The sequence below is a fragment of the Embiotoca jacksoni genome, unplaced genomic scaffold (genome assembly GCF_022577435.1).
Source record: "Embiotoca jacksoni isolate LCO1_2020_lvr unplaced genomic scaffold, fEmbJac1.0.p SCAF_14, whole genome shotgun sequence".
NCBI classification, from domain to species: Eukaryota; Metazoa; Chordata; class Actinopteri; family Embiotocidae; genus Embiotoca; species Embiotoca jacksoni.
The window spans coordinates 16,237,614-16,250,573 of NW_027185274.1; the positions used below are offsets into that span (position 1 = coordinate 16,237,614).

The following is a 12,960-nucleotide window of genomic DNA, read 5'->3' on the forward strand; positions in this document are numbered from 1 at the left end:
ATGATGATGGTGCTGATAAGACAAGCAGGTTTGTATAAAAGACAGAAAAAGATTGTTTTTCTTGAAAAAAGGGAAGTTGTTCCGTTTTCCCATAATGCAATGCTCCGCCCACTCCACGCATCGACCTGGTATTGCAGTACCTCCAGGAACGGTGCACCCCCCTAATACATGTTAATAATAAAGCAGCAAACTAAATGAATTTGGTACGTGACCACTGAAGAAATCTTATTGTATATATAGTAGTTGTCCAGACATGATATATAATTACGTTTTTACGTGACTTTTTTTTTTTACATATTGGATGACATTCATTCAAGTTTTTTTTTTCAGTTTGGACAGCAATACTCCCCTCAATGATTACACAACCTGAACTCTACCTACACACACACACACAACCAACTCATTCTCCCCAGACCCCAACAACTCCACTACTTCATTAAATTCAATAAAAAAAGGGTTTTTATTAATTATTCCCACTCCTGTGTTTCTTGGATCCTCCTCTGTTCACACATAACACAACATATGATCATTTTGCTATGCCGAGACATTTTTATGAAATTTAAGACATACATATATAAAAAGCCATCCATCTGTAAAAAAAAAAAAAAAATCCCCCACATACAATAATACGATATATTTTTTAACAGCATTTTCATTTTTACTACTGAAGATAATTCTACACATGTAATATTTAAGCCATAAAACATTCAGATAAAATTCAGCAACACTAGAAAAGTTGACGTCAGTTTCTCTTAACACATTGCACAGAAATGGGATCCCAACAAAACTTCGCTACCGTATGAAGAAAAACACAGAATATCGTAAAACACGAAGTAAAGATCGCACCACAGCAGATTCATGACCGCTTGCTAAAATGTTCCACAGGCAGAAGAAGAGACTCAAAGCACATCAAATCTGATGAAAACAGTGGAAACACTGACAACTACCTGCGATGTAGTGAGATGTTTTTATCCCTGAGATTTCCCTGAAAGCACGAGTTGAATTCAAGAAAGCTTTTCATGAACTGTAGCAGAACGATTAATCCTAAAGCCACCAGATGGGATTTTACTGGCGTATTTACACGTGATTTGCGATTTATTTTTGCTTATTAACTGCTAACATTTTAGAGCGTTAACACATTTTGTTTAACATAACTTCAGGGTTACCTTAGGAAACAACAACAACAAAAAATGCAAGGATTTGTACATTTGGTGATTGTAGTTTGGCACGTAAAAGAACAGTTAACAGAGACTCGTCCAGTTCTCAGCAGGAGAAACAATTCATTTATTAGCACCAGAGAGCTGAACAGTTAAACCAGGTTAATTTTTTTAGTTGCCTCATTGTTTCACTTCCTAAACCCCAGAATAAACGGTTTAAAAATGTGACTGACAATCTCATTAGAAAATACATTCTCCCACAGAGAAAATGCAAATGAAAACCACATAACAGCAACTTTTACAATTTCTTACAATAACTTGAATCTAAATTGTAAATAAGCGTCATTTTACTTTCAGTCAATGCTTTTCTTCCTCCACAGATTACGTACCTTTTCCTTCTGACTACAACCTGAAAACACCGACGCTCCTCACCCTAAAATTTCCTGCTGGTTTAGGCAGCAAGCAAACGGTTATATTGCTTTTTACTTTAAAACACAAACCACAAAATAATCATGGATGTAAAGTAACAGGAAATATGAAAAGGATAAACTCTCTTTGTGTTGTAATTGTATGGTACGAGGCCCTCTGGTGGTCAGGGAGGGGCACTTTTGCTGGATTAATTTTGTGTCCCCCTCCCCTCCCCCCTAACAACAAGTTTTGCATTTCCTCTGACTGTATTGTGTATTATAGTGGACCGCTGCTGGTTGGGATCAGAGCGTGGGTTAGTGCACCCTCAGCTGTGTCTGCTCAGGCACCGCTGAGGAGCTGATTCATTAGCTCTCTCTGACGAGCGGTCAGCGGTTGTGCGTGTGTGTGTCTGCAGTGATGGTTGTGCCTGCTGAGCTCTGTATATAAAGCTGCAGATAGTTACAGAATGCATCCCATCCTGACGCTTCAAGAGTTTTCTCCTTTAGTCCTGCTGCAGGCAGTCAGTCTGATGACATCCAATACAATAATTCATAAAGCCAACCTGCCGCATCTTTCGGCATTGTAGCGTTTTAAAGACGATCTCAAAAATGATCTGCACCAACATGAGTTTGAATCTTCTGACATCTGGCTTGCGGTGCCAGTCAAAAAAAAAATTAAAATAACAACAAAATCCTGCCTCCACTTTGAAGTCGGAGTTTTCCAGTTTCACGTTGATGAATCCACAAGATGAGACGGAGCTGCTCTCTCCCACTTCATCTTTATCCCTCCGTCAGGACAGAAAAGGTCACGACCTCTGGCTCCATGGCAGCCGGTCACATCACTCGCTGCCGGACGTTCCCTCCCTCACCGTCTCTGCAGCCTGTTACATCACTGCCTCCTGGCAGCAACGAAATGACCTCTGAAAACGGACATTAACCATGTTAGTCAATTATTATTTGGGCTTTTGTGTTGAGCCTTATTTAAGTGTATTTATGCACCCTAAAATCGCAGTTATTAAGTGCTAACTGTTGGTTAGCTTAGCATAAGGACGGCTAGCCTGGCTCTATCCGGTAGTGACAGCATCCGTTTAAAAATCAGTAATTCAACACGCTGTATTTTGTTCGTTAAGTCTGTTTAAAATTCAGTATAGTCTTTTTTATACTTATAATGCAAGATGGATATTGATCTTTTCATCTAGGTCAGGAAACAAGTACACCTGTCTCCCAAATTAGCCGGAACAATACCACCTGCTACATAACACAACAAGAGTAACAATAAAAATACAGGACGTAAACAAACAAATGTAAATATAACGGCAGTTTCTTCAAATTATCTTCAGTCCTTACTGGAACAAAAAGCTAAAAGTGAAACACTGGGAGTGAAGCTCAATTTCATTTCATAATGTTCTGTCACACATTTCACTTTATATCCCTGGAAACTCTCACTCCACCTTTAACTCTCTGATTCCTGTCACTTCTCATCCTTCCCTCCACACTTCCTTGGAATTACAAGGTAACATTATCCAGGGACACAAAATGAGTGCAAGACTCATGTCGAGGGCTCATTCTGGGTTTTTAACAGGTAACAAACTAAAGACGGATATAAGCTCTTGAAAAGTGGCATTAAGGCCGGATGAACTGACCAGAATGACTAAAACAGTAAATCTTAGTTTGTTTTATATCAGTCAAATCAAAGTCAAGCAATAGCTTGAATTACATGATAGTAAAAAGTCAAACAAATCTATGTTTTGACAAATTTGTGTCTCGTCTGATTCTCTTAGTGACTTAATAATTGCTAATGTGATACCGGAGTAAAATATCATCGATATCAAGTCAAAGCTGCACTGAACAATAGAAATGAGACATTCAACTCCGTAAAACCCGATTTAAACTCAACATTATGAATGAAAACTGTAGACGTGCGCCTCTCGGCACTCACCTGTCATCTCGGTTTCCATCCTGCTGTTGTTTTCTACGGCTGAGTTCGGGCTCTTCTTCTCCGCTGCGTTGGGCTTCGTCTGATCCTGTTTTCCTGCGGCAGCGGCAGGTTTGTTCCCGTCCACGCCGTCCATCTTCACCAGGCACAGAGTCTGCAGCAGACCCAGGGCGTCAAAGTTTTCTCCGCAGCACTCGCCTCGCCGCCTCAGCATCTCCAACACCTGCGGCCAGAAAACATGCGGGATCGGACAAAAGAAAACAAGAGGAGCTGTGAATCGTTCTGTACAGACACCATACGTTGTAGTTTCACAGCCCGCTGAGGGTAGCGGCCTCCTTTTCACTGGAGACCCAGAAGGAAGGAAACAGGTTTAAAGGGAGTTTATAAAACCCTTACAATTAAAACAAAAGCTAAATTCAGCTTAAAACGAAGACAACCGTTAAAAGAATTATTTAAGAGTTTTAAACGGCTTTAAATTGAGTTTTGGACAGTAAGACGTTCAGTAAACTGTTCAAAGTGTCTGCAGCGGAGAACGTGACGGCTTTCTCTCCCCTTCGCAGACGGGATGCTGTGTGTGAGATTGGAGGACGTGATCGGAAGATTCTGTGAAATGAGTTCACAAAGGTTTTAATGGGAGTTTGTTCAGAGTAGCAGCATAAAACACAAATGTACCAAAGACTCGGTGGAAGACACCAAAGCGAGACGTCACAGTTTTAAAGTGGTGACAAACTGTCCCGCATATGAAGACACTGCTTCAATAGTTACACTGCTGTTGTGTATTATTGCCTCATACAAAATGATTGTGGGTTTTTATTGCTCTGATAGTTCTCGGTATTTGAATTAGTTTGTATCTGATCAATGACGTGATCAGAGATATGACCACCTCACAAGTGCCAAAAAAAACTACAGTTCCTCAAATGGCCACTTGAGGCTCCAAAAGCGAGTCGATGCCCACAGAGCCTCATGTCACAAGGGCCAACTTTACAGCACAAATTAGACGTTTCTATTGGATTTAGGCTTAAAAGGCTGCTTTGAGTGACAGGTGGGTGTCGTCACGGTTGGCCAGCTGTCAGCCAGACTTCGTTGGGCCCGCATCAGCTCCACCCACGCACCAAATCTTTGCCTGTTTTTGGATCAGGAGTGGAGTTAAGTCAGGACCTGCCAAGCTGCAGACGGCCAGAGACACCCTGAACTGAGCTCCAAAACCGCTTTACAGGAAACCTGTGGGTGACGTCACGGAGGCGACACCCATTCTTTGTGTGTATAAAAAGACACTCAGACACACCTGAGAGACGCACAACTGTTAATTATGTGACGCGCTATTGTGGGATTGCCAGCACATTTTGTTCCAACGTGGGCTTTTTGACGGCACTATAAATAACACAAGTTTCACATTCAAATAAAACTGCAGACAAAATATTGAATGCACTATAAAACAGAAGGGGATCGATCTGGGATGCAGACGCACAATACGCCCTCACACACCTTGATATACTTGTAGGACTTCAGCTCGCTGATGTTCTCCTCCAGGAAGAGCAGATACAGAGAGAGGTCGTCCCTTTGGCCGGCGGGAGTGGGCAGGACGCTCACAGTGGGCAGCGATTGGTAGGTTTCCAGGAAGCGGGCGTATCTGTGGCAGAAGAGGGGCCGGATGCTGGCGTAGATCACGACAGGAATCAGTGCGATGAACACGACCAAATTGACAAGGCTGCAAAGAGTGAGACCACAGATGGTGTCAGGAAGTCATTCAAATTTTCACCACACAACAGACAGTCTATTTTATACGTCTTTATTCATTTTATTAGAATTCATCTGACTTGTATTCAGGTTTTTAACCCCTTTTAACTTTTATTAAAATTTATTGTAGTCTTGCATAAACGGAGTGTGTTGGTAACTGGAGTTTTATAAAGTCCTCTATCAATGAAGATCCTTATTATATTTGATCAGTGTGTTTTCTGTCACGACCTAACAGAACAGAAACGTACCTGAGCAGAGAGAAGACTCCCACGGCGATGAGTTTGCACTGCACCTTGTCGGGGACAGAGGGGTCGGAGGCGAGCAGGCCGACGCGCAGACTGCAGCCGAACTCGTCCGTGACGGAGGCCAGGCGGAGGTAGTAACCCAGGTAGATGCAGGCACACACCAGGGTGATCAGAGTCAGGCCGCGGCACAGCAGGTAGTAAACCAGCAGCGCCCTCGAGCAACGCTTGGTCATCAGAAATTTCTCCACCAGCGGGTAGTTGAAACAGCCCTCGGTGGGGTCGCTGGTCCGAGAGGGAGAGAGAAGAGTTATTCACGGACGGAAATGTGATCCCGTGTCGGTTCTTCGTGTGGAGGTGGACAAAACTGCTCCTGGAAAACACCGAGGCAAAGATCAGCGGTGATTTCCTTGATTGGCTGAATGACTGTGACAAGATGAAAGACATCACCAGGCATAAAGCAGGACTTTTACACGCAGCGTCTTTATACTGAGGCAAAGTCAATATTTCATCCTCCTCAGAAGTCACTTTCTCTGCAAGTCATTCACACATTTATCACCTGATCTGCAGTTCCCATCCGGGGCGTAACTAACTAACTAACTAACTAACTAACTAACTAACTAACGTGTTGCAGGCAGATTAATAATTTCCTCATTTGATCAAAGGTCGGATGAAATCTTAACGGGCACAATATGAAGTCACAAATGAGGATTCAGAGATTTCCGGCACCTCAAACTGTCTCATTTCATAAAGCTTCATGAAATGAGATTCGAGCCATTCAAAGTACGATACGGCAGAATAAAAGGACAATTTCTGTATCTACAATCACACAGACGTTCCCTAAATGCCTTCTGCAGTGAACGCAACTTTTGTGTGGCCTAACTAGTTTCAATGGTGTCAAATGAATCGTTCTAATATAAGATTCAACAGGAAAATCCAGTGTTGGCCCTTCAACTGGGACTGGCACATGCTTTCATCTCAAGCAGGCTTGAGTACTGCAATGGCCTCTCCACTGGTTTCACACTGCCTTAATTTGATACCCGTGTTTATTATTCATTATACTTTGCTTTTATAGTTTTCATCACTTGTTTCGTTTGTATTCTGTAAATATTTGTGTATTGTTTTGCCCTGGCCTTGCTGTACCTGTCCGCGGTGAACAGTCCCGAGCTCGCCATGCGTTTGGCCAGCGTGACGGCGCGGTTGTAGCAGCGGTCCAGCTCCTCCATGATGAAGCCGAGGTCGGACTGCAGGAGGGGCGCCGCCGAAAACCTCCAGAACAACGCCGGGGCGTACATCATCATGGACACCAACAGCAGGATGTAGGGAAAGAACTGGACAGGGGGCAACAAATCATAGCAGGAAATAACATTTCTACCGATTCAGTGTTTGATAAAAGAGTCAGAGTCTTTGTTAGCGGACACACTGGCTGTTTGTTGTTGATTTTTTTTTAAACTAGTTTTACAAATGTGCCAAAAAACAATGAGGCATTAAAATGTGTGTATTTGTCTCGCTGCTCACATCAATTCAAGTTCCATTAACAGTTATAAGTCATGAGGAGGTGCTGCAGCGGTCTAAACGCATTTACATGCAGCTTTGTCGTCCTTATATGTGTTTCTGCTTCAGAAAACATCACGGCTCCTCTCTGGATTTTACAGAAGCTGAGGTTGCAGTATCACCACTCAGCTGGACTTTGCACAGAAATAAGAGCTACTACAAACTGAGTGACATAATAAAAACACTGGAGACAGTAAACAGTCTGATGTGAGTGTATCGTTCATATCAATGACCTCACTTCAATTTCAAACATGAAGGGATCCAGCAAAACAACCTGTGTGATTAAAATAGAGGAAAGAAAACAACCTTTAAATGATGATATATTGATTTGAAAGTAGAAGACTAAAGGGTGTAGCTGTGAATAATCTTTTGTCACTTAAAAAAATAAACGCTTTTCTGGACTATCAGATATTTCAAATGTTAAATTTCTGGTGCAAGTGTTGCAAGTGTCATTACAGACAAATCTATGAAGGAATGTAAAGGGACGCCCAAGCCTCCAGCATTCTTACTGCAAATACTTTCCACCACACCTTAAAACCCCAAAACAAAAGCTGCCTGTGAATAACTGAAATTATAATTAAATGCGCAGAATATCCAGAGGACAACGTACAGTTTATTTAATCAACACACTGCTGTGTGAAAAATCCTGCAGAAAAAAACTCTTAAAAATTATTATTATTATTATGGTTTCCATGCTTCACTTTAATTTCTACCTGTATGATTATTACTAATAGCAGGTGTTGTGATACGCGTGTCACAAAGCAGCTTCCATGTCGTGTGTGTTTAATTACACGTTTGAATAGTTTCATATCTGTAACCCTGTGTGTGTGTGTGTGTGTGTGTGTGTGTGTGTGTGTGTGTGTGTGTGTGTACCTTGTGCAGCCACAGAGGTAGAGTGTGTGTGTGCACGGCCGCCCAGCAGTACGAGTCCACGTAAACCGCCTGCCTCCAGGAGAAGTTAGAGGGAGCAAAACAGCTGATCTGAGTACCTTAGAGACAGAAAACAACCCATGGTGGTCTCGGAAGTTTGTGTAAAACATTAAAATATCATGCTATGATGGATTTAGTTTCTATTTTCGTTGTCAGGTTTGTTTTATTTATTATATCACATTTAAATAAAACAAAAGTCGATGACAGTGCTGCACAACATCAGTCGGAATTAAAACGATGACATAAACCTATGAAGATTAAAGACAAAATAAACAACGGGACATAATGAAAGACATTAAAATACTTCAGCCGGATTATATCTGCTGAAATGGTTTGAATCCGACTCTACAGTCTAGCTTTCTTCCTGGAAGTCTATCCGGATCATTTGTAGAACCAGATCCGGTCCCTGAACACACACATGGTGGTCCGGGCTCCACGCTCACACTCACCCACGGAGACCTCCTGAGCGAAGGCCAGAGAGATGAGGAGGAGGGGCAGCCCCACAGCCACGCAGGTCACCATCTTGTCCACAGCCAGCTCCGCGCGGACGCTGCGGTACCGAGCCTGGTTCGGATCCTTCAGCAGGAAATCGCTGAACATGTACTCTGTGGCCACGTTGGCGATGGCCATGTCTGCGCTCCGGTCCGACCTGCACACACGGAGGAACACCTCTGCCGTCACGTCTCAGATACTCAGATCGCTTCTTTCATTTGTTCCCGCGATGTCTTTGTCAGGCAAATTTGAATTGGAAGCATGCAAAACAACTAGTCCGGTAAACAGAGTCCGGTTACAGCAGGGAAAGTGTGCCGGCTTCATAAAGTCCATCCTACATGACTTCCACAAAAATAATATCAGTAAAGTAAAAATCACATCGTGTAAACAAACCTCCATCTTTTGTGACTTTCAGTAAGAAGTTCCCTGATGAGGTTTTCCTCATTTTGCTCATTAACAGCAACATTTCCTTTTTTTTTTTAAATATATATATATATATATACAGTTTACGGCACTCTGTACACACAGAGACCACTTTATTAGGAACACCTGCACACCTGCTATCAGCCAGTCATGTGGCAGCAGTGCAGGTCAGGAGCTTCAGTTAAAGTTCACATCAAACTTTGATTGTGGGCGTCAGACAGGCTGGTGATTCTCCTGTATTCTTCAGTCTGCCGAGTCACTCTGAATGGTGACAAACCAAAATCATCCAGTGAGCAGCAGTTCTGCAGACAGGCGTCACGTTGATGACAGAGGTCAGAGGTCAGAGGTCAGAGTGGCTGCAGCTGACACTAGTTTGAGTGCATGAGTGTGTGCACACTGGATGATGCACTCAAAACGGTCCAAAAACTGATGCGGTGTTCAAAATGACATCCTTCCCTCAGTACACTAACAATTAGTGCTCCTACATGTCAGGACTCTTGTTGTGTAGTGTTGTTTCAAACCACACACTGCTGTTCTGCACTGACAGGAAATGACCTCATCATGTGAACACATCACCCTCCAAAATATCTGCAGCTTTAATTATTTTAACCAGAATTCCACACGTTCTTGTGGTTTCTGTTTACTAATCTTAATAAACACACTGATTCTTCTGTCCAGCAGCAGCAGTGGAAAAATAAACTCTTTTATGAGGTGTTCTGCAACAGCTACAGCTTCTTCCACTGCTGCTGTCTAAAAATATCTCGGGTTGGTGGTCCCTCCTTTTCTGCTCCGTAGCCAAGATACAAAGCATTTGTTAGCGCACTAAGGGAAAATAGGAAGACTATTTTTATATTTAATATTTTTTACTGTTATTTTATTGCTTTCCTGTATCTATAAATGCTGCTGTAGCGAAAAAAATTTTGCCCTTGGGGATTAATAAAGTAAGTAACTAACTAACTATCTATATCTATCTATCAAAGGCTATAACGACTCGACCACTCAACTCCGACTCACAGCGACCTCGAGGTGGATGATCTGCAGCAGCAGAAGAACACGTCGGCTTCTATCGGCTCACCACAGCTGGACAGAAGAAGATGGACCAACGTGGCATGATCTGCTGAGGCTGCAGATTGTCGGTCAGAATCAACAGCATTAGTCTACGGAGCCAACCTGCCAGCTGTCGACCGTCCAGGCCGCAGCTGCTGGTGTGATGCTGCGAGACGTGTTTTCTTGGACATTTCGGGCCCCTTGATACCAACAACCATGGTGTGAGTGACCATGTGCGTCCCTTCACGGCCTCAGTTTGCCATCTTCTTATGGCTCCTCGCAGCAAAAGCTACTCAGTCAAACTGGTTTGAGAGTTCGGAGGACATCGGTGGGGAACACCTCTGGGATGGGGTGAGCAGGGCAGAGATGTGTTGACATATCTGCAGAAACGACTGGAGGAATCATGTCGACCTGGAGCAGAATCTCAGAGGAAGGTTTCCAACATCTTCATGGACGTGAGACCCGACCCGGAGCTGCTGTTGTGTTCCCAAAGAGCCGCTGAAAGTTTGGGCCGTAAATGACTTCATACTAAACCAATAAGTGTCAAAACCCCTCTTCAGACCTCCCTGAACTGATTTAAATATTTCTGATGCAATTACAGGGTGAAAGTAACTTTTATTCGCTTCCTTTATTAGTTTCCTCTTTAAAATATCCAGTAATTAGCTAATTAGTAATTAGCTGTAAGCTGCAGTAGTTGGTGGAGTTAAGTTGGGCCAACAACATGTTATTTAGTGTACCAGAAGGGAGGAGGGCTTCAGGGGAAAACATCTGACACCATGAATCAGCAGTTGTCACCATTTGAGTGTTTACCACTTCGATACAACTCCGGCAGGGTTGTTTGTTTTCCTCATCATCTCTGGCGGTTAAAGTGGTGAAACATGTGTCCAGATGTGTTAAACCGAGGCTGAAAACAACTCGTGATCGTCCTGCAACATCAACGGGCTCCTTTGTTCAGCTGGAACTGTTTTTGCAATAGATAGTCGCAGCTTCCTTTTATTTTCACAGGAATTTACTACTATGTACTACTATGTTTACTACTACTTTATTATGTTCTTTAAGAAAAGAACATAATAATTGAATGGATACGACAGGATGAGTTAACTCTGCGTGCGTTATAGCTTTGTGTGACTAATGAAGAAGAAGCGACATAAACCGACTTCAACATCACCTTTACGAAACGTTGACTTCACCTAAAAGTCATTAAATGAGTTGAAACAGACCGAGGACTCGCAGGAAATCACCGCTCCGTCATTATTAATAACGTTATCTCGTCATAGCTTGCTGTAAAACGGAAAGATTAACTTGAACTTACCAACCGAGCTGCTCCTGCTTAGTGTAATGTATCTGTTAAACTGTCATGTCTTTGTTGAAACTGCTCTGGCCGAGGTAGAAATGAGTCGTTGGTGTTTTCCAGCAGCGGAGACATTCAGCAGATGGAGTATCTCCGCACAATACAACTTTCGAAATCAATCTTCTTCCTGTAAGACACAAAACTCCTTCCGCCGTCTTAAACAACAGATGCCTTCACGGACAGCTCAGACTTTCAAGCTCTGATGCTGCGTTCAAATGCAAGTCTGGAGTTTTTCCATTTCCTCGTAGAGACGAGATATATAAGTGAAGTAGACGGTATTAAACGCCACTTAAAAATTGTGTTTTCGTCACGGCTGCGTCTCTGGGGAGGAAGTTTAGTTAATAAGTGAGTTTTGTTGGACAACTTACGCATTTAATGTGGAAACCTGCATCCAGTAGTTAAACTGTTCCATACTCATAGCTTCTTGTTTGTTTGTTTTTATGTAGGAGGAGTCGTTTTCATTTAAAGAACCATCCCGACCAGATAATTTAACTTTTTAAAACACAAATAACACAAGGCAAAAAAAAAAAAGTTTTTATTTTATTTTATTGTTTTATGCTCCACAAACTGTTCTAACATAACAACTTCTGTGCACTATGTTTTGTTATCTATATCTATAAAATATTATATATCTCATACATTTTATATATAACATTACTTTTATATACTAATACAGTAAAACCATATCACTAATGTGAAATATCATGTGCAATATACAATAAACTTTGTGCTACATGCAATAATACTCTGTTTATTCATGTGGAAATATTCATAGAAACATTTTACAGGCTGGATAAATGGTGTATTCAGTGTGTTTTTTGTGTGTATTTATACATAAGTCTTTATTTTGTTTACCGTTTTGTATTGTATGGGCATATATTGCATTTGTTGTACTCATCTTTTCTACCTGTATCTTCGGCTGCCGTGGCGACTTCATTTCTCCACTGGGATTAATCTAATCTAATCTTATTGTATCTTATCCAATCTTATTTTATCTTATCCGATCTTATCTTATCTGACGGTTTTGAAGTGACAGTGTGTGTTTGACTTATTCATAAATAAATCTGTTATTACACTTAAAATATGTATAAACTTACTCCTGAAATGTAGAAGTGTGCCAACGTAGAGTGGTTCCACTTTCTTTGGTGCCAATTTTCTGTAATTTTTTCAGATTTGGATTCAGTGTGCAAAAATAGGCCAGAACATTTTTTTAATTTTTAATTTATTTTTGCATGTGACAAAATCTTCATCTTCATCAAATTAGAGTATTTTGATTCATTTTCAAACATGCCTGCAGGAGATCTTCAATTACTGATGCCATTATCTGTTGTTGACACTGGATTTACATCTTATTTTTTTGCACATTTGTTCTTATTACACTTTTTTCTCTTGTTATTTTTGTCTTATCTATTTATCTCTCCCTCTTCCTGTGTCCCTATCTATCTATCTATCTATCTATCTATCTATCTATCTATCTATCTATCTATCTATCTATTATATGAAAACCTTTTGTAATCTATATATTTGTGGCAAGCAAGTCGAGCAAAGCAGAAAGAACATCACATTCGTTACTTATGGTTGCAGTCAATTAACCACAAAGAGTTGTGACCAAACTTTTATAAATCTCTTATTACAGGTCCCTCACTCCGTCGTTGATCACCTCAAATAATCACCAGAGTTTAAA

At 41.5% G+C, this 12,960-nt stretch overlaps 1 protein-coding gene across 1 annotated transcript; it reads right to left on the reverse strand.

Moving 5' to 3' along the window:
- Nucleotides 1–441: 441 nt before the first annotated feature.
- On the reverse strand, nucleotides 442–11,389 carry LOC138197453 (pannexin-1-like). The gene is made up of 8 exons (XM_069148295.1): nucleotides 11,238–11,389; nucleotides 8,413–8,612; nucleotides 7,907–8,022; nucleotides 6,623–6,810; nucleotides 5,486–5,764; nucleotides 4,986–5,208; nucleotides 3,504–3,723; nucleotides 442–2,484 (listed from the first exon to the last, which is right to left on the reverse strand). The coding sequence occupies exons 2-8, from the start codon at nucleotides 8,591–8,593 to the stop codon at nucleotides 2,399–2,401; spliced, it is 1,293 nt and encodes a 430-aa protein (XP_069004396.1). The 5' UTR covers nucleotides 8,594–8,612; nucleotides 11,238–11,389; the 3' UTR covers nucleotides 442–2,398.
- Nucleotides 11,390–12,960: the final 1,571 nt, after the last annotated feature.

What these genes read in the sequence shown, in the direction of transcription:
- LOC138197453 (XM_069148295.1), bottom strand. Translation starts at nt 8,593, where the DNA reads ATGGCCATCGCCAACGTGGCCACAGAGTACATGTTCAGCGATTTCCTG. An exon ending in GGACTGTTCACCGCGGACAG is followed by an intron (nt 5,765 to 6,622) that starts GTACAGCAAGGC and finishes CTCTCGGACCAG; the next exon opens with CGACCCCACCGAGGGCTGTT. An exon ending in AGTCCTACAAGTATATCAAG is followed by an intron (nt 3,724 to 4,985) that starts GTGTGTGAGGGC and finishes TTCTGGCCGCAG; the next exon opens with GTGTTGGAGATGCTGAGGCG.